A 22,604-nucleotide genomic window follows, 5' to 3' on the forward strand; every position below is an offset into this window, starting at 1 on the left:
AGACACCCCTTCCCTTTTCTCTTTCTCTGCCACACCATTCTGAAGCCATTTGTCAACTTGTCTCCTCATCTCTTCATCTGCTCTTGGAGCCTGGGGTTTGGTATTTATATGGGTACAGGTTAGGGTGGCATGATGGGCCAAAAGACAAATTTTGGGGAACAAGAACAGGAATGCCTGTCATCATTTAGGGTTGAGGGTATCCAGGCTTGAGGGTGGAGCCTTTGCCAGGGAACCACCCATTTCTATCCAGTATTTCCCTGTCTCCTATCTGTATCACATTTAATGTTGTTCTTTAATAATTTATTATAATTATTAAATAATTTATGTAGCTCTTTAATAATTTATTAGTTACTTGGGAGATATAAGCCACCTTAATTTACTATTTGCAAAACATGCTTAACTCCAGTACTCCCAATCACAAAACGTTTGTCACAGACGTTTGTTGAAGATTAAATTATTCTTTAATCTTTAACGTAACTGCCTAAAAAGCAATAATATGGTAATCTGATTTTTAAAAATCAATAATGCTTCCATCAAGCCCTCCTCTCTTTTCCAAACCACTTAGTTTATTTTTTCCTCTAAGCAACTCTTGGAAGAGGAAAAACTCTAGAAAATTTGTTGGCACATCTTATATCAGATAAGCTCTGGTCCTAAGTAAAGCTGCTTCTAAGGTGATTCAGCTGTTACGTGGATACTGTCATCTTCATTTCCTTTGTAATGTTTGTTATTTTGGAATGTTTGTAGGGAAAATTGCAAATGTTGTCAGAAGTACAGGCAGTATGGGTGGAACTCATAACACAGCTCATCTGAGCCAGGGCCTGGCTCTATCTGACATTCATGAGGCAGGTGGTTTCTTACATTTTCATGAGTAGTGAGCCACCTCCCTTGAATTGGCAAGAAAGATTAAGAATGAGTAGGAGTGAGAAGATATGACTCCAGAGAGAAGGCATTGTGGCAGAGTGACAGGAGCACTGGACCCACTCCACTGGTCATGTGGGCATCCCACAGCCGGCTCAGGGGCCATGTCACCACAGTTAACTTGCCTGCATGGGCCACTCTTTCTTTTCCTTGACATAAAGGACCTCCAAGGTACTTTCTGCCTTTTTCCAACTGTGTTTTTGTGAGGATAAGTTCTAAATTGTGTATGTGCCAATCTGGATGAGGCTGAAGTCTATCTTCCTGGACCCATTCACTATTTCAGAACTGAATCGCTTTTTGCTTTTCTCTCCTATGTGACAAACTCTTCCATCTCCAGATCAATGCTGTCATTCAGTCTGCAGGGCTGCTTTTCTTCTTTGAGGCCTAAGGTGGGTGGCCAGATCCAGAAGCTGTTTGGTACCAGAATATTAGCATCCTAACCTTTTTGGATAGCTTTCTTCCAACTCCTGATCAAAGTCAGAAAAGGCCAGCTGTTCTAATCTGAGTCATTACAGCTTATGGAGACACAAACCAGGATGGACATATAGTATTACAGAGTTATAGTGACCTGTGGCCTTGGACGAGGGTTAGTTCAGCTGCATCTGTATGTATCTATCCATCTATCTCTATCTGTATATATCTATATCATCTCTATATATTCATCCATCTTTTTATCTATCCATCCATCCCATGTTACAAAGAAATCTTTCCTTAAGCCATATGCTTTTTTCCTCCATCAATTCTTCAATGAGTCACTTATCATTAAAAAAAAAAATCAGCATGTTATTCTGTATATACCCACATAGTTTACCACATTCAGAACCACAGAGAATTTCAACATGTTTTTAACATGTCCACTGACCCTGTCGGCACCTTAGCCGTCACTGGGCACCTTCCTCTCTGTGCCACCTGTTACTCATACACTTTCTAGATGCAGCCACTCTGTAATGCCAGGTGCTGGCTGACGAGGTGACCCATGACACACTGGGCATTACTGTTGCTATGTTTCCCAGGAGACAAAGTGCAATCATCTTCAAAATAATGGAGTTACTTCCCCCTTGTTTCTTGTAAAAGACAAACATGCTTTAAGGTCAAAAGAGAACACAACCAGAGCACCCACAATCCAGACACATCCCCCGTTTAGTCTTTGTATGTGATAGACTGGAACAGGGTTTCTCATCCTCTGCACTATCGACAGTTCGGGTCAGAGGGTTTTTTGTTGTGAGGGCTGTCCTGTCCATCACAGGCTATTTAGTAGCATCCCTGGCCTCTACCCGCTAGATGGCACCATCCCCAGTAATGACAACAACAACAAAAATTCCCAGATATTGTCAGATATCTCCTGGTGACAGGGTAGGGTAGGGCAAAACCACCCTTGGTTGAGAATGGCTAGACTAGAATGAGAAGCTAAAGTGGCTTTTTGGATCCTTTCATGCTGTCACAACAAGCCACTCACATAAAGAAACAAAACAAAAGCACACTTCGTACGTGGGCCCAATGTGTCTTGTGATCTGATGCTCCCATGTCATTGGGCCAAGTCACAGAGCTCAGACATCTTGCCGGTAGAGAGCTCACAGTGTGGTCAGGGAGGCGGTGTGTAAAGGGTCAATCATATTTCAACAGGATTTACAGGGAGAAAATTGGTCATATTGTTGGATGTTATGTAGCTAGAGCTATCGGATTGCCACCCACACTTCACACTTCCTACTTGTCTTTCTTTCTGTTTTTTTGTTTTGTTTTGTTTTTTATGAGATGGAGTTTTGCTCTGTCGCCAGACTGGAGTGCAGTGGCGCAATCTTGGGTCACTGCAACCTCTGCCTTCTGAGTTCAAGGGATTCTCCTGCCCCAGCCTCTCAAGTAGCTGAGATTACAGATGCGTACTACCACACCTAGCTCATTTTTGTATTTTTAGTAGAGCTGGGGTTTCACCATGTTGGCCAAGATGGTCTCGATTTCTTAACTTCATGATTCGCCTGCCTCAGCCTCCCAAAGTGCTGGGATTACAGGCATGAGCCACCATGTCAAGACCCTCTGCTTTGCAAATGACTCCTCTGGGGTTAGTAGACATAGTCTTATTTTAGATGGGGTGCCACAGTGGCACCCCTTGCTCATTCCCCCTTCTTGGAGCCTTGTTCTGGTTGCTCCTGCCTAGAAGGTCTCATCTCAGACTTTTGTATCCCCCATTATTCCCTGTCATTTACAGGGAGGTCTGCCTCCTACAGGAAGCCTTTCTAAATTGCGTTAGCTTACATTGACATCACCCAGCTACCATTATGAAACTCACAGTCTCTCCTGCACAGTTTATGGCTCGATGACATGCAGTATTGTTTGGTCCCCTCTGTTTCTTGTGCCATGATCTTATCAACTAAATCGTGAGCTCTTTGAAGGCAGAAAAACATGTTATATTGGATTATTCACATAAAAGGGCTAAGCAAGTCACTGTTTGTTGCTGACTTGCAAAACCAGACATGGGAGGAGAACTCAAAAGTATGGAGCAGGCAAGTGAAAGATAAAACAAAATTGAAGAAAAAACAGGAAGCCAGAGAGCGAGAGGTGTTTGGCCTTCTGATGGACACATTCCTTTCTGCCTAATAAACTTCTACAGATGCTTCAAAACCCCAGAGCCCATGTTACCTTCTCTGTGGCTTGATATGGCTGGGGGGATCCACTGTAGCCATTGGCCAAGTATCTTCTCCCTTCCTGGACTGTCCGGTGTTCTGGCCAGAGGCTGGGATGTCTCAGTGCATTTCTTCCTGGCTTGGCAAATAGTGAGTTCTCAATTAAATGTGAACGACTGCCTTAAAGTTTAAGCAAGGGGAAGATCTCTTTATTGAGGACAAGCTTGTTCTTTATTATTACTGCAACACCCTTATCGATGCGAAAACTAAAGGACTGCAAGGAATTCTAGGAACTCACAGAAAGGCATTTTTTTTTTGTTCTATTAAAATATTGTTCAAAGTATAGAATAAAATATGAGAAGGTATCATAGCTCTCCCTCCCTTTCCCCATTCCTTACTGAGGATTAATGAGCTGCCAAATCTCACGTAAGAGATTTACAGTTCTTTCTGTCAGCGGGAAGGATTTTTTTGCACTTCAGCCAATGTGATATGCGAAGCACGGCAGGATGTCAGGAAAGGAGACATGATCTGGAGTTAAACTGGGAGATGGGCCGGGCCCAGACACACTGGTGGTTATTTGTCCATCAGACTTCATCTAGAAGCCTCCAGAAGTGAAGGGCTAAGGGATTTGCCTTACTCAAAGAAGTTGTCAGTTAGTGCTCTTTTACCTGTGAAGAAAAATTACAGCTATGTGAATACCCACTATGTGCCCAGACCCTGTGGGATGGTGGGGGGGAATGTGTGTGTGAGTGTATGTGTGAGTGTGTGTGTGTGAGTGTGTGTGAGAGAGAGAGAGTGTGTGTGTGTATGTTTAGTTCTTACCATAACCTTACATAAATAATAGTTACTATTATCCAGTTTTAAAGGTGAGGAAAATAGGTTCTTTTTGCTCAAAGTCATACAGCAAAGACATGGAGCAACAGACCCTGGATTTGACCTCAGAATCCAAACTCATTAGCCACCCTACAACCTTCCAGGAAGAAGAAAAAAAAAACCCAAAAAACGAAAGAAAACAAAAACTCTGAGCTTTTTTCCTTGAAGGAAATAGACTTCTTTGGGGTTGCCTCTCTGTTGGGTTGTGCCAGGAGTTAGATTTACTTTTAAAAGTTAAGCGCGTTTCAAGTATTTTACAATTGAATATAACACATGCCAACCAGACAAATAATCGCCAGAAAGATTTCACGCATTTGGCTGTTTTAAGGATTTTTTTTCCAGGTCTTTAAAAATCATTTTATTGAGATATTTATATGCCATAAAATTCCCCCATTTTAAGTGTACAATCTAATAATTTTTAGTAAATTTATAGACTTGTTCAACTTTTACCATCATACAGTTGTGGAATATTTTATAACCCTCAAAACATTTCTCATGCCTTTAATGGCTTTTTGTTATAGAATTCCTAAGGTAGTGGTGGGGATAAGGAGATGGGGTAAGGGGGAAAGATGGGAAGGAAAGAGAAGGTTACATAATAAAGTGAAGCTAGTACTCTAGGAAATTGTAGAGCAGAAAGGGGCCATAAAAATGACTTAATGAAAATCTTCATTTTTATTTTTTTATTTTTATTTTTATTTATTTTTTTTTTTTTTTGAGACGGAGTTTTGCTCTCATTACCCAGGCTGGAGTGCAATGGCGCGATCTCGGCTCACCACAGCCTCCGCCTCCTGGGTTCAGGCAATTCTCCTGCCTCAGCCTCCTGAGTAGCTGGGATTACAGGCACGGGCCACCATGCCCATCTAATTTTTTGTATTTTTAGTAGAGACGGGGCTTCACCATGTTGACCAGGATGGTCTCGATCGCTTGACCTTGTGATCCACCTGCCTCGGCCTCCCAAAGTGCTGGGATTACAGGCGTGAGCCACCGCGCCCGGCCAAAATCTTCATTTTTAAAGATGAGGAAGAGAAAGGGTTGAGGAGTTGGGCAGCTCAGCCGAGTTGGTGATACAATAAGAGTCTGGTTTTCTCAGTCTGTTTCTCCTGCAGTTACTATGATGCAAAGATATTTAGTGATTTCAAACAACTGCTTTTCTTTTGCTCACAATTTTATGGTCTGAAAGCGTTCTGCTAGGTGATTTGTCTGTGATCAATGTGGCATCTGCCTAGGATTCATGGGCAGGAGGATGCACTTCCATGAGAACTTCACTTACATGCCTAGTGCCTCAGTGCTCCTTGGTCTCCCTCTCCACATGGCGTCTTGTCTGCCAGGGCCTAATCCCATGTGGCTTGAGCTTCTCATGGCATGATGGTTTCAGTACTTCTTATGTGGCATGGCTTTTAAAAGAGGGGAAACAGAAGCTGCTAGGTCAGTTAAAATCTGTGTTTGGAATTGATACAGAGCCACCTCTGCCATGTGCTATTGGTCAAAGCATCTCCTATATTCTAGAGGGTTGAGAAATGGGCACAACTTCTTGTTGGGGAATGGCAAGAGCCATATGGCAAAAAAGCACATGAAGGGGATGTATTATTTTAACCATCTTTGGAAAATACAGGAAGCAAAAACAGGACTAGGCAGGTGAATGTCTCTGCGATATTCTTTCACATTCAAACCTGGTTCTTTCTTGTGACTTTGTAATCGTTATTGCCTTGTAGGATAAAATTCAAACTCCACAGTTAATCCTAGAAACCCCCCAAGCTTGCCCACGTAGATTCTACTCTCTAGCAACAATAAAACCTCACTATTTCCCAAACACACCAGCTCCTGTGCACATACTTCTCCTTGTGTGTCCTTCATCTTCCCTGGTCCTTAGCTGTCTCTCCACCTCACCAACTCTTCCAACTCAAACTCAGCTCAAGCGCTTCCTTGTTCTGGAAGCCTCCCCTATGACCACAGCAGATGCAATTTCTCCATTCACCAAGCACCGTATTCACTTTTCTCTATCAGTGCATACGAAGGTGTATTGTGATGTCTGTGGAGTTTTTGTTTATTTGTTTTTTTTGTTTTGTTTTTCTGCTTGGGCAGTGACCTCATGGTGACTTTTGCAGGGTCTGGCAGGTACTAGACATCTGACAATTGCATGTTGAACTAATACATTTATACATATTAGATGCTTAAAAGGGTCAGAATTCCATGTGTATTTTTGTATCAGTGGTGTTGAGACAAGATAATTCCCTTGACCCATTTGTGGGGCTCCTGAAAGGGTGGCTCACTTACTTAGCTAACAATGCCCAAACCCCTTGCGAAACGGGGAGCATGCAGGTGAGTGAGTGCAGGAGCCAGGGCAAGTGCCTTTGGGTCCTGGTAGGAAGAAACCCTGTACTGGCCCATGGCAGTCACTAAACAGCTCAGTAGAGAGGGAGTGTGACAACCTCTTGACCCACACCCAGGCCCTTGTCCGGTGCTCAAGAGGAATGAGGTCACACAGGCTTGAAACGTGGTGAATGTGGGGATTCTGTTGAGCAGTGGAAGTGGTTTTCAGTGGGATGGGGGGCTGGTACAGGGTTGGAGTGGGAAGGCAGTCTTCCCCTAGAGTTCAGCTGTCCATGGCTAAACTATTCTCTGACCATAGTCTCCGATGTCCAGCTGCTGCTTCTCCTCTCGACATTCAGACACTTCTCTCTTCTGTGTGTTTGAGTCTGGAGTCTGGGGTTCTTATGGGCACAGGCCGGGGGCGTGGTAGGCCAGAAGGCAACATTCAGGCAGAAATCCAGGGATGTGAACTTCTCATTTAGGACTGCAGGTCCAGGCTTGAGGGTGGAGCCCTCTCCAGGGAGACCACCCTCTTCTACCCAGTATTTCCCTGCCTCCTTTATGTATCGGTGTCATCTCACAGTGTGACTTTAACCAAGAACTGAGGCAAAGTCCAGTCCCATGTAGTAGTGAACACTGCACATTCAACTCAGCTTAATGGGCTATGTTTTTTCTGTTACTGACTCAGCCACCTTATGATCTTATAGCCATTGTCTCAGTCCTCAGAACCCCAGTTAAGGAAGGAGGCCAATGCATGGAAGCATCAACACACAATTATTCTGAGATATACCCAATGCCATTTTATAAAAAGGAAAATTGAGGCCCTTATGAGAAGAATTACCACCTGGTAGCAGTGCCAATTCAGAAATCTGTTTGTCCCAATATAGCTTGCCGCCTCCCTGTAACCAAGAGAAGCCACTTTGTAAAAGATTCTGCATAAATTTCGTGCAAGCAGTAATCTGCCTCATGCTACGGTCTCTAATTACTAACGGTGTTGTTCTGACCACCAGGAGAGATTGCACTGGCCTATATGAAGTGAAATATTTCAAGTGGGAAGGTCGTTGCTTTCAGTGAAAATTCTGTTCCAAAAGCTACGTTGAAAACAGCAATATCCTGTTGAGAATTTAAATAAGCTCCTTTAGCAAAGGTAGCTTTCAACTCCTTGTGGGGAGAACAAGTAAATCTGGTTATGACCACCTACTAATTAGTTAGATAGGGCTCCCCTGGGAAGCCTATATTTAAACATAATTAATACTGAATATTGAGAGGAGTAATGAAATAAAAATGCATCACATGCAGATACACACTTTTAATTCATGTGGGGCAAAATCTAGTTACTAAGCCTAATCATATTAGACAGTTGACACTTGGGGAAGAGCTCCCTGGTTTGAAAAAATAGCTAGCACCTGCTTTTGTTATGAGAAACAATTAAAACGGTGAGGAGAAGGCTGCATAAACTCTTGAAAACTGAAGAGCTAAAATGCGTTTTTATTTCAACTTTTAGACTGTTAAATCAGGACTAGTAAGCCTCTGACAAATATGAAAATCTACAACAATCAAAGAGAAGATAATGTGGAGAGATGAGATATGGATGGTTCTGGAGGAATCAGAGAAAGCACATAGAGGAATAAATATGCTTTTCATTTTTTTGTAAAATCCAGAATCTTTGGTGTTCCATCTGAGGACTCTGCACCCATTAATTTAATTGCTAAATTAATGTTTGCCAGTCAGTCCAAATAGTTGTTGCTCCTGTTACTACTCAGTTATTGAGGGATTTCTAAGTTAAACATAAGTTTCCTGCTAAGCATCTTTATTCCTTCTAAGAACGCTTTTTACAACTTCTGCTGCTCTAATATACCTTCCTGCTGAATGGAGACAGATGGATAGGAGATTCTCCAAACAGGATTCAACTCCTGTTTCTAGAGACTTGGCACCTGGGGAAAGGGTAGCCTTTGCTGGAAGGATTTTCTTGGGTGGACGGTTCTTTGTGAGACCCATCTCACTCGTGTTGTTAGCGTCCTGGTCCCTGGCCACCATAGCTGCCTTCCCGTTTAGCATCACTCTCTGCTCCACATCGCTGGGCTCTGCTGGTCCTGATTCTCTCTTGGTAACCAAACCTTCACCTTGTATCAACTTTCCTCCTCCTGGAATTGAATTTTGGAACCTTTCCAGCTTATCTGGTCACTCTGGCCCTGGCCTGGTACTCCTTTTGCTGCCTCCATGGCCCTGGGCCAGTTTTACGTTTGTTCTGATTTACCCACCACTTTATTTTCCTGATTCTGGAGTTAAAGGGCAACCTCGCCCACTCCCGTGTCCACTCCTCTTAAGTCCAGTACCCTGAGGAAGGTGGGGGAAGAAAATCTCCTTATCAGAGTGAAGTCTTCGTAGAGGCTACCTCCTCCCAGAGCTGCTTTTCTGGGGAAAGAACATTTATCTCCTCCTTTGTAATCCTGGGACCCAGTCTTACTGTCTTGGACGCTTATCCCAGGAACCCCCAGTGTAACCCATACTTCAGGGTGCTTAATTCCTTCCTCCTGAGCAGCAAATCAAACTGAGCACATTGCCGTAGTCCTGGGTCCGCCATGCTCATGGCCCTTCAAACCCCATGGGGTTTCTAGGTTTCTGGAAGAAAATTTTTATTGACATTTAAATTCTGTACAATAACATGAAACCCTGACAGCATTCCCAAGTACACATGGGGAGCCTCCCACCCACCTGTCTGCTTTTCTGTTGGTTGCATGACTGAGTTCAAGGCGTTTTAATTAAACAGAATGACGATGTACGGTCAAGACACCATCCCTCAGAGGATGTGCACTACCCATAGCCGAAGAAGCGGAGGAAAGATCCTTTCACAAAGGAAAGTGAGTCTCAAGCATTTTCTCATGCCTGATTCTTTTGTAGATAGCAACCAACAATTTTCTTTTTTTGATTTCTATGAATTAAAATTATACTAATTAACATCAAATGAGTGGTCTCTTTTTAAAAACTTTTTGATAAACTGAACAAAACAAGAAGCTTTTGTTTTCCTGATACGATTTTGCTTCTGTTTTAACTTTTGAAGTTAAAATGGAGGAGAATGACAAGCTGAACAATGGTGAGTCTTCTTAGCCACAGCTGTAATTTATATGGGTCTTATTTATTTTTGGCATTTAAAAATGTTTTTAATGGAATGATATCAGTGAAAAGTCAACAAAGTGATTGTTTGCATTATAATATGTAAGCAATTGAAGTTTTGTCCCTTCTCTTTTATGGTTTATAATAATTCCATAAAAATTTGAAACACTTTTAAATATATCTCTATACGGTATCAAATTTCTACCATGTGGCTGATATGACAGGAGACAATTCATAGTTATGATAGTCCAAATTCACATTTCTTAGAAATCAGAAATATGTGGGTCATATTTCTCAAAAATTTGATCATCTTTCTTAAAAATCTCCATCTTTCTTAAAAAACCCATAGTTAATAGGTGTGTATTCCTTGTTTAATGCTCACATCTGTATTTTTCTTTTCCTCTTTTTACAAACAAAATGGCTTTTATTAAGCTAAAAAGTGTTACATCAAAGTGTAGGTACAAGGAAGAAGAGGTTTGGAGGATCATTTAACAAGAACACTTCAACATTTTTAAAAAATAAATCTTATATAGTTCTTTTTGAATTTTATCTAATAACCATTTGTAGATTATCTTTTAAAACAAAACTTATTCCTAAGTAATTCATGATTTTTGTTGTTTATGTGGTATTGTTTTTGTAATTTCTCTTTTCAACTTTTTGCTGCTGTTATTTAAATATAATCGATAATTGTTATCTTGTATTTTTTTCTTTTTTTCTTTTTTTTTTGAGATGAAGTCTCCCTCTGTCTCTCAGGCTGGAGTGCCATGGCGAGATCTTGGCTCACTGCAACCTCTGCCTCCTGGATTCAAGTGATTCTCCTGCCTCCGCTTCCCAAGTAGCTGGGATTTCAGGCACTCACCACCACACCCGGCTAATTTTTGTATTTTTAGTAGAGAGGGGGTTTCACCATGTTGGCCAGGTTGGTCTTGAACTCCTGACATCAGGTGATCCACCTGCCTCTGCCTTCCCAAAGTGCTGGGATTACAGGTGTGAGCCACCACACCTGGCCTGTTATCGTGTATTTTGAGGCTTTGCTAAATTAATTTCCTAATTCTATTAGGTTTTCTTGTAAATTCCCTAGGGTTTCTACACAGATGGATAGTTTTATAGTTTTTTCCTTCATAATCTTTATACATTTCTCTTTTTATATTTGGCTAATTGTATTGAGTAGGACATCCAGTGTCATATTGGATAGAAGTAATAAGGGTGAAAATCTTTGCATAGTTTCTGATCAGAGAAAAGATAGCTTCCCCCCCACCCCCTGAGCCACCCTGCACAATTAGGTATGATCCTATCTGTAAGTGTTTTGTAGATGCCCTTTTCAGGCTAAGAAGTTTTCTTTCTCTTCCTAGTTTTCATCATGAATGGGGGTAAAACAAATGATTTTACCACATCTATTGAGAGAATATTTTTATTTCTAATATGATCTGTTGCATTGATTGCTATTTGGATGTTATATTGACTTCCTGTTTCTAGGATGAACCTGACTCACTCATGCTGCACTGTTGTTTTTATGTGTTGCTGGATTCAGTTTGCTAATGTCTAGTAGAGAATTTTTTTCTCGTCCATTCTCATAAAGGATATTAGCCTGAAATTTGTCTTTTCTTGTAATGTTCTTGTCAGGTTTTGGTATCAGGGTTGTGTTGGCCTTGTAAAATGAGTTGGAAAATGTTTTATCCTCTTCTAATTTCTGACAGAGAATATGTAAGATTGATTCCGTTTTGTCTTTAAATGTCTGATAGCGTCTAGTGAAACTGGCCCTGGAGGTGTTTGTTATCTCGTTTGTGGAAGGCTTTTGATGACAACTTCAGTTTTCATGTACAATTATTTATACATTCCATTTCTTCTTGAGTCAGTTTTGGTAATTAAGTTTTCCAAGGAACGTACTTACCTATTTCCTTTATGCTATGGAATTAATGGGCATAAACTTACTTATAATATCTCCTTACTGCTCCTTCTATCTTTAGGATCAGTTATTATATTCTTCTTTCATTTAATTATTTTTTAACAGTTTTTCCAGAGAAATGGTTCTGTGTTTTCTAATGATTTTCTCTAGGTTGTTTAGATTTCCTCTTTCTCAGGCAAAGCAAATTCCTTTTGTCTAATCTTTAGCTCAGCTCTGGTAAGTTTGTGAAAAATGCTTTTCTAGCAGAAAAGACTCCTACCAAATCATGAAAATCACTTTTAATATGCAGCCTATAAATACAGCTCTACAAAGAATGGGCATATAATTAACTGAATTTTGTATCTACATGTCAACTTGATTACACATTGAGATGTTTTCTGCCAGCATTTCAAATCTCAACTTTAGTGATGCAATTTGCACACCATCTAAAGATGACTAAATGTAAGTTTTAGCTAAATTCATTTTCTGAAGAGGATACCTCTTAAGAGCAGGTGTTCTCTCCTGTGACACTGGTGAGTAATCCCACCTGTCATGGCACACAGTATAAATCATCATACTACAAATGTATTAACTTATGATTCATTCTGGCCTGCCTTGTAAAAACAAAGATGAAACAGTACCTGAGACTGAATGATTTAAGGCCCCTGAAGAGATCTTCTCTCCCTCCGAGTTCAGCCTAGTTCCTGCTGAGCATGTGTTGTTTTTAGAGAGGAAATTGGTTCCTAAATTGAGAAGGTTTATTAACTCTTTCAGACAACAGAAAGACAAGTCCACTTTCATCTAAATAGCTTTTTAGAGACCTGATGGACTGTATGTCTTTCTCAAGTGCTTAGCTTACTGGCTGGAATGGATTTGTACAGGAAGAGACTTTGAGTACCCTGTCATTTCCTTAAAGAAAATTCACAGCTTTTTCTTCCCTCCTTTATTCTCTGAAGGCAGTAATAAACCTCCATTAATTAGTCATACTTCATTGATAAGAATACAGTATCTGCCTAGTTTCACAGCAATCTGTGCTAATTATTGGAGTGCTTATCTAACTTCTCATGGAGAATATGCCACTAACACGGAACCTCCCACGCAAAGATACCCAGTTCTGGGCCATGTATATTTTCAGAATCTTTGTAGGACTAGTGGACCTTATTGGTACATCTCTAAACAGCTACATGTAAAAGGAATATTACATAACGTCCAATGTGAGTTAATTTCTCCCAAAATTTCATTACAATTAAAGAGATATAACTCCTTGAGCTTGTCTTCTTCATGTTAATAATTTACCAAACTGCAGCTTTCAGATTCAAGTAATATTTGGAGACGCCATTTAGAAAGCTATGAGGATCACGAGGTCAGGAGTTCAAGACCAACCTGATTAATATGGTGAAACCCTGTCTCTACGAAAAATACAAAATACAAAAATTAGCCAGGTGTGGTGGTACGTGCCTGTAGACCCAGCTACTCAGGAGGCTGAGGCAGGAGAATCCCTTGAACCTGGGAGGCAGAGGTTGCAGTGAGCCAAGATGGTACCACTGCATTCCAGCTGGGCAACAAGAGCAAAACTCTGTCTAAAAAAAAAAAAAAAAGAAAGCTATGAGCCAGAGCCAGATTTTGGAACTTTTTTGGACTGCTTTTGGAGTGTTGACTTTTCTTCATTCCCATAGCCACCTTTTAAATAGGTCTGATTGAGCCCATGTTGTTTTTCCTTTCAGATGCAGGATGTGTCAGTTTAAGCAGAGAATGAAGGGGTGAGAGCAGAGAAAGTAGGCAGAGAGAAGGGCATTTTAGAAAGAACTGAGGCTTTGGAGACAGATCTGAGTTCTCACTTCTTGACTAACCGGTGGCTTGGCCAGAGTGGTTCTGTATCCCGTAGGCACTCATGGAATGGATGCAGCTGTCTGGCTGCGAACCTGGCAATCGGATTGGTGGTTGAAACTAAAGACAGAATTCTGTGTATTTCCAGCATTTCCTGAGTGTACTCAACTGTGTGGTGCACAGGAGTGGGCATGAGACTCAGCTTCCGCCACCAGGAAACCTGCAGTCCGGGGACACAGGATGGACATGGCTATCTGGGATTCAAGTGTGAAGGAAAGAAGCCATCTCTCCCCACAAGTATAAATAGTGGACAGTGGAGGCCCAGCTAGAGGGATCCTGTTTAGGAAAGGAAGGGCAGGAGATGACCGCTTTTTAGAAGAGGTGGCATTATTGCCAGGTATGGACAGATGGATCAGGTGAGAAAACAGGAGAGAGACGTTGTATGCTGAGGAAAGAGTGTAAAGTAAACAGTACATTTAGGAGAATAAAAACAAGTCATATGAAGCCGAATGGAAGGGTATCCCTCCCTCCTTTCCTTCCTTCTTTCCTTCCTTCCTTCCTTCCTTCCTTCCTTCCTTCCTTCCTTCCTTCCTTTCTTCCTTCCTTCCTTCCCTGTTCCTTTCCTCTCTTCTTCTTAATCGTCCTCCATTCATTTTTTATCCTTCTGCCAGACTCTGAAGATATGTGCTGAACCAAACATTTAGCCCTCTTTGCTGAAGCTTAGAGGGGCAGCTCCCCATTCATTAGGAGTGAACCCTGGGGAATTAACTCCAAGGAGCAGGAATGACTCACAGCTTCAAGTTCAGCTAGAAAGCTCTTTCAGTAGCCTAGAAAAGACAGACTGGGAAGTTTCATCAGGAGAATTGTCATGGCACTGCAGAGGTGATGTGTATGCCATTAATTGTTATAAAAACTCTTAGTGGAACTATTACATGGTCTAGTATAAGTGGTAAAAGCATGAACCTAGAAGCCAAACTACCTGGGGTTGTATGTCAGCTCCAGTCCTGACTAGATGTGAACCTTGAGCAAGTTGTTCAGCTTCTCTGCCTCAATTTACTTATCTGTAAAATGGGGATAATAATAGTAATTCCCTCATAGAGGAGTTGTAGGAATTAAATGACTTAATACATATATAATGTCTTAGAAAAATGCCTAGCATGTATCAGTCCTATATAAATATAAGCTATTGTTACTAAATTATAAAATTTAGTAAATTTTATTAAATTATTTCTTCTAGCTCACTAAATGAGGGTGAACTTTCAAAAGAGGTGCCAAGTGGTCCCACTTTTGCCAGAAACAGTAGATGAAATTGTTCTGTAGAAGTAAACAGCTTTTCAGGAATATGAAAGAGTCACACATATTCAACAATTACGGAAAGAAAGAAAGAAAACAATAGCAACTATTTAGAGCCAATCTGGATATTGTTATATTACTTTCCTAGTAATAGGAAACACACGCACATGCGCATATGAACACACACGTACACATGGACACACACAAATGAAACACACATGCATGTATGAACACACACACATACACGTGGACACACACACATACACACAAACACCCACACTCTTATGTATCTTTTAGAGGAGACAGTGTGTTTATCTATTGAAATATTTTGTTCAGAAGTTTTGAAAATAGTCTCATGCACTTAAATCCTGGCCTTTGGATTATTTCCAAAACTTTTGGATGTAACATTGGGGTAGAGAGAGAAGTCTCATGAGACTTATTTTCTACTTTTATCATCGAAGCAAATGGCCCATTAACACGACTCCTTCAGGCTGAGCCCATTAGACGATGCCCTCCCTCCAAGGGCAAGGACACTGGGTGAATGTTTCTGCTGGTTGATGGCAAAATTCTTTCTTCTAGTGGAAGAATGAGAGCAGCCCTCTTTTTGCACATAATGGTAGATATAAGAAAGCACCATATATAGTGGGCAAAGGAAGAAATTACCAAGATAACAGCAGTCTTCAAAGGAAAATTCCTGTGTTTATAATTGAATTTAGTAATTTTGGTTTCAGTAATATGTGTCTTCATTAACTATTCAAAAATGATGTTAATTTTAAGGTTCATCAGTATTTGAGGAACATCTGTTTACTTTTAAATACATTTACATATTTGCATTATTAGCAGAGTGATAGAAAACCCCCCAAAATTTCAGGGAGCTCATTATAAATTTTATACAATTTATCATTTTTTAAAAAATAATCTTCAAAAATCCCAAATTACTCCTTATATTTATAACAAAAATAATTTCTATGATGATAGTGAATAGTTAAGCTTCCCAGCATACTATAATCTGGGATTGCTTTTTTTTTCCCTTGCTCCCGGATATAGTCTTAAACACACTCCTTCCAAACTGCCAAGCATTTGAACTGTACACAAATGTAAATTCGCTGTCACCAAAAGGAGTGTGAATTGTCCATGTTTCTTGCTTCTGGTGAGCCTCTCCCTTCATTCATCCTCCTCACCTAGGAGCAGCCACACCTCGTATGTCAGAAGCATGCTGTAAAGAAAAGGAAGAGCCCAGCACCTCAAGGTGAGTGTATGGCCACTTGATTTCCTGGGTCCAAGGAAACACATCAGCCAATGCATCCAACGATCACTTCCATCCTCCCAAATCCAAGCATTCAGTAGGGCCTAACACACTACGTGATGGTCTACAGCCACCATGTTGAATTATCATACAAGTAGTCTTGGATCAATTAATTTGTAGGTCTAATTGAAGCCAAATATAATTCATTATGCAGTTTTGATCTATTCAGATTTAATTCCCCTAAGATTTCATCATAGAATTATTGGCCAACAGAAAACAAGTATCAGTAAAGTCTCTTTCTGGTGAATCCTCCTTACTCTCCTTTGATTACCTAGGACTCCTCCAATTCAGGCATACCCATTTTGAACATGCAGCCCACCACGTAAAAATCAAACACATGCACATACACACACACAACTGAACATCTTTGCCTCATGGACTTAAAAGTATGCTTTGTTTTCATCTATCTGCTGTGATTAATAAATTGCTAAAGGGTAAGGTAATGTGTATAGACATAGTAGCACACATTTAGGACGGATGATAGCTGTTTTCTTCGTTTCTCACCATGTTGCATTCAAAACAAGTTTTAATGAGCATCAAAACTGAACAAGTACAAGAGATACTGACACTTGACATCTGTTTGGTGACACCAAATTTGAAATGATTAAAAATACAAAGGCCTGGCAGTCTGGAATAAATGTACTTAAAATTATGTCAGAGACCAAGGAATAAAACAACTTCAGATACATCTTGGAGTACAATGTTGATTCATTTGTAATGGCAACATAATATCAACTAGCTTAATTATTTTTATTTTATTTTATTTTACTTTAAGTTCTGGGATACAGGTGCCCAACATGCAGGTTTGTTACATAGGTATACATGTGCCATGGTGGTTTGCTGCACCCATCAACCTGTCATCTAGGTTTTAAGCCCCACATGCATTAGGTATTTGTCCTAATGCCCTCTCTCCCCTTGTCCCCCCCACCCCCGACAGGCCCCAATGTATGATGTTCCCCTCCCTGTGTCCATGCGTTCCCATTGTTCAACTCCCACTTATGAACTTGTTTAATTATTATTCATTCAGAATTGTAAAAGCACAAACCATTTCTCACTGAATTAATCTTTACATTAAAGTGAATAGAAATCTCTTTCTCACAGGATTTCACCAAACTTTGTGGTTTGCTTCTGTTTTTTTAGAGAAAAATAAGGTAAATGACTTTAGAGAATTAAATATTTCAAATGTACATTGATATTTAATCTTTAACAAATGTAGAATTTAATAGTATCATGAATATGGAAGGTCAAATACATACTTAAAATGTTACATGAAAATTATTTACTTATGGTGTATGTATGAGAGGGAGGGCGTGACAGAGAAATATACAATGAGGGAGAGAGGGTCAATATGATAAACTTGCTATCCAGAAACGCTTAAGTTCAGACTGAAGGTAAGTAAAGAGTTTGATGAAATTTCAGATTCATCCTATGGACACTGATTTCTTATCCCTGTTTTCTAAAAGATTTACAAAACTAGTTAAGAATTCTTCTGATGAGCCATATGTTGCAATAACCAGAGCTCTTCCATACAGAATGAGATTAGGCAGGTTGGTTTGAATTTCATGGTTTACTGGCAAACCTTAATAACAATTCTGGTTTCATTTCTGTTTCAATTATGCAAAAGTGAGAACATGTCTAATTAATTCTCTCCAGTCAATAGCAGCCTTGAAGGATTTTTGGTCATTTGTACTGTAAACTCTTTTGAATATTGATACTTAGGGCACAAAATTATTTGTCCCACTGAAGAGTACGTGCTGAAATGTTTGTGAGCTTCAAAGATACTTCATGTAGGTACAAATTCTAAATCTTGACAAAAGTGCTTTGTGGATTACCCGTTAGATAATAAAAAGTTAGTAATATCTGAGTATACAGAATGTACCAATAACGGATAATGTACAGCTTTATACCTCCCTTATGATTATTCTAGCGTGTTATCTTAAATGACTTTTTCACTGATGTTCTTGTATAACTTATTTGCTTTTTACATTTTTTTCCTACAAAAACAAGAGACAATTCCCTCTTTTTGCAGTAGCCAAATGTATTAAGAGCAAACTGAATTACCAGATAGAGAAGTCCTCACCAAATGGTCAGAGTGTATTTAATTTCATGCATGCATGAAAGATAATAATGTGATTTCCAGGTATTAAATATTCCTTAGCTATTCACACTCAGTACTATTATCTGGAATCCAACTAGATTAAACTTACAGAATGGTAAATTGCTGAAAATAATGAAGTGAAGGCAAATCATTCACCTTTATCTGCTTGTCTATTTTTCATAGCCTGGATGAAATGAAAAAATTCATTTGGGGGCCGCTCAGGTTTCAAAGGGTCTAACATTATGAAAAGAAACACAGGATCGAAAATGTTTTTTTCTTTTCTTTTCTAATTCTACACAGCACCTTTCTTACATGCCTCTGTTTTTCTTTTAGTGGCAGAGCATTTCTATAACACTGGTTGAGAAAGTTCAGATGATTGCTGTAATCCTAGGATCCCTGTTCTTAATAGCCAGTGTGACTTGGCTCCTCTGGTCAGCCTTCAGCCCCTATGCAGTGTGGCAGAGGAAGGACGTCCTTTTTCAGATCTGCTATGGAATGTATGGTTTTATGGATCTAGTGTGCATAGGTAAGACCATGACCTTCAACGTTAACACGCTGTCAGTAATCCATTTCTTTCAGCAATGACGTTTTCACCATTTGGATCTAATAGAGAATGTTGTGGTTTGAGTTATCTCAGTCCTCCAGTTAATGGATTGCCTGCGGGTCACAATTGGGCTGCTTTGCTAGGAAAGCACAGCATCTATATTCCCATGTAGTTTGAAAAAAAAAAATTAACAGGATAATGCCCATTTAAAGTGAGACGTTGTGCAACAAAAAGAAAGGAGGAAGAGTTGAAATTATTTGGAGTGAGTGATATAAGGAGAGTCATTTATTTCTAAGGAATAAGAGCAAACCAGTTGCCCTTTACAAAGCTGGGGAAGCACTGGCCCAGTGCAAATGGCAGTACTGTGTTGTGCGTCTGGGGAGAGGACAGACACCTGGATGTCTTTCATCATGATGCTTATGCAGATTCTCTGAGGGCAGAAAGGGCCCCTTGGAAGGTTACGGACCTGGGGACAGTTTTACTTGCTGGCCTGTGTCTCTTTATTTTACTTAATAAATTCAGTGGCTGAGAAGAGAAAAAGTATCAAACACTTTAGCTAAAAAAATCTCTACAAAAAGTTTACTTCTGTGTTTCATTTGACCCATCTGTTGTTTCCCTAGTACTGGGAGAAAATGGAAGCCAATCCTGCAGTCTTTAGGTGGAATGTGTGAGGTGCACAGGCGCCGCAATGGTGACCAGCTGTCGAGGGGTAGAGCGGTGTGGGTGGCTGTAGAGGGGCTCCAAGTCATTGGGAACATTTTCCTGCTCTGATGAGGTAGAAATGCACAGGCTCCACCCAGACCCACTGAATTAGAAACTTCAGGGATGGGGCCCAGCCTTCTTGGTTTTACCATCCCTCTGAGGTCCTAATGCATGCTGAAGCTTGAGGACCGCCGGCTTCAGTGAATGGATGCTAAGCTTGGGATCAAGAGACTTGGTATCTAATCCTGGCCTCTGCTTGGGCAGGTCACCTTCATTCCTTCATACTTCTCTCACCTGTAAAAATGCAAAGGATAATTCCAACCATGCAAGTCTAAATAAAGGAAATAATAATTATAAAACAATTATGTTATTAGCAGTTGTAGATTAAGTATATTTGATTAAGTTGGAAACTGAATAACTTTGAGATCACTTAAATTTAATATCTCTACTTACTAGAGCTTCAATTTGACTAGCAATTTTAATATCTTCAGACATTTTTCCTGAAAGAACTTTATAAATGTTTAAAACACAATCACCATGATTTTATTTTATTTTATTTTTATTTTTTTAAATTTTGTTTGATTTTTTTTTTTTTTACTCTTTTCTTTCCTCCTTTCTCACTAGTATAAGTCTAATAGGAAAGAAAATGATAAAATTTCAGGCCAGAAAGAAAAAAATAAAAGAATGAAATGTTTTGAATAATATATAAACTGAATAGATGTTGCCTGAATAATTGAGCTAATCATGTATATGAACAATTTGCATGAAATGTGGTAATGCGTATGAAAGCATTTGGAGATTCTAAATCTTTATTCAAATATAATCCCTAGGGCATTGCTCTAAGTAAAGAAGAATCACAAAATTGATCCACAGTTTGAATACCTTAACACATTCAAAGATAGTGTTTATTCTCTCTTTCAGCATGAATGTTATAAAATGAGGTGTTCCATTGATATTAAAAGGGGAGATGCAAAATAAAAGAGCCAGTTAGCTCCCAATGCAACCTGGAAGGGAAAAAGTCCAGTTGACTTTCTTGCCATCAATATAAACACTCAAAAAAAAAAAAAAAAAACCATGCATTTCCTGGTTAGGAAATGATGTTTTTTTAAATGTCACAATTTGCATTTAGTGCTGAGTTATTATATCTTAAATTTTGATTGCTAATGTTAGTATTTTAATCAAGATTATTACAATTCTGTTTTCAATAGCACAGACATATGAACAAATAATCTTTCAGTAATATATGACAATTTCAAACTTCTCTTTTGAAATTTGAGCATTTACCCATTTTATAAAGTCAAATTTCTTAGAAACAAAAACAGTTGCCATTTTTCTGGAGACACTTTGGAGAGTGAGAATTTTATCTGAGTCTTAAATATTGACAGTATTTTTCATTGTGCTTGTTTTAGCTCATCAAATCCTACTTTTATCATTCTGTGATCTAGTTGCATATTTTGAAAAATATTAAAGAATTCAGATTGAACATTGTTTATTTTACTTGGCAATTTTACTAATTAGTCTGTTCTGGCCCAGAGAATATCTTAATTTTTTCCCCAAGAAATTAAGAAACTATTATAGTAAAGAAAGCAAAATACTCATAGGCTACCAATAGCCAATTGGATTTCAGCCAGTAAGCACTCCTGCTAATATTTCAAATTAATTCAAATGTCTGCAAATTAAATGCAGACAGTAACAAAGATTACATTGACTGTACCTTAAATACTCCTGACTGGAAGACTTAGAGGCAGACTTAGTGTGAAAAGCAGGTTTACAACTCTGAGTCCCATTTCCTCAGCTCAGTTTAATAAATATTTCTTGAGAACTGTCTATGTGTTGAACAGTATTAGGCTCTGGGAATACAAATAAAAGTCAACCACTTTTCTTCCCCCAAGGAGCTCATGGGGAGGACAGACAGGTAAGTAAGTGATTAGAATACAGTAGGATGTGCACACTTGTGGAAGGCTGCACAGGAAGGGGTAGTTGGACCACCCCAGGAGCGATGAACTCTGTGCTGCTGCGTGTAGGGAGGGGAAGGTTTCAGGCTGGTTTCCTGGGGAAGTGATAGCCAAGCTGATGAACAGATGAACAGATCGCTCAGCAAGTAGAGAGCTGGCCCCCTTCTTGCCATTGGAAGATGTGAGATTGGCTTCCCATTCAAAGGGTTATTAATATAATTGGCGACATCCCTCTCCCCTGTTTGTCCAAGCTTTCCAAACTTGATTCTACCTAAGTAGAAAAAACAGATTGGCAGCTTCATAAATACTATGTGAAAAAATAATTCTGAAAATCCATAGAAGATTTTTCCAGAATGCAAAAATGTTATCATCCAGCCAGCCTATATAATGTGTAGGAAGAGTTGGGTTGTTAAATAGAAGTTATGATTTGGAGAATGTTTATTTACTTGGGGAGAGTTATTTACTTATTCCTAGGCATGGTACATTTGTTTGTTGCATTCATTCATAATGAATACATTTTCTTCTTTCCCCAAAATCAGTTTTTTTCTTGCTATTAATGTTTTGAGTTCTCTCAAGGGTCTAGCCACTATTACAGTTGAAATATCTAAATCAGGACTGTTGAAAATAACTTTCTACAAGGATGAAAATATTATGTGTCTGTGGCATCCAGTTCCTTGACACTAACTAAATTTGGCTATTGAGCACTTGAAGTGTGGCTAGTGAGAATGAGAAGTTAATTTTCAATTTAATTTAAATAACCACATGGGGCTATTGACTACTATATTAGACACAGATTCTAGATAGCGGAATGGTAAGTATGTAAGAGCTTGAATAACAGGTTTCCCTTTGTATAAATGGGTTGCATTGGCTAAATGATAAGGAATTCTTTTCCAAGAGAGATGAATAAAGTGAAAACGAGTTTGAGAATTAAGAGAAGGGTGTTAAAGTGTACCAAGAGTTAGACGGTGATAAAGGAGAAACATGTTTGACAAATGACTCTTTTTGTTACTGGACTTTTTAAGAATACTTCTCTGGATCCAGTGTGAATTTAATTTTCAGTCTGTTTTTATGATAAAATTCACATCTGTTTTAAGGAAATTGGAATGTAAAGAGATTGTATTTGGGGAGCACTTCTACATGTTTAAACAGATGGCATGATTG

The 22,604-nt window shown here is 39.4% G+C and overlaps 1 protein-coding gene across 1 annotated transcript in view; it reads left to right on the top strand.

Annotated features, from left to right (window-relative positions):
* The window catches only part of MARCHF11 (membrane associated ring-CH-type finger 11), a 119,190-nt gene that overhangs the window by 76,696 nt on the left and 19,890 nt on the right, over positions 1-22,604 (top strand). The window contains exon 3 of the mRNA XM_032279073.1: positions 18,576-18,768. Within this exon, the coding sequence (XP_032134964.1) occupies positions 18,576-18,768 (193 nt within the window). The remainder of the gene's footprint in view (positions 1-18,575; positions 18,769-22,604) is intronic.

This window comes from Sapajus apella, unplaced genomic scaffold (genome assembly GCF_009761245.1).
Source record: "Sapajus apella isolate SASKATOON/1434 unplaced genomic scaffold, GSC_monkey_1.0 scaffold11, whole genome shotgun sequence".
Classification (NCBI taxonomy): domain Eukaryota; kingdom Metazoa; phylum Chordata; class Mammalia; order Primates; family Cebidae; genus Sapajus; species Sapajus apella.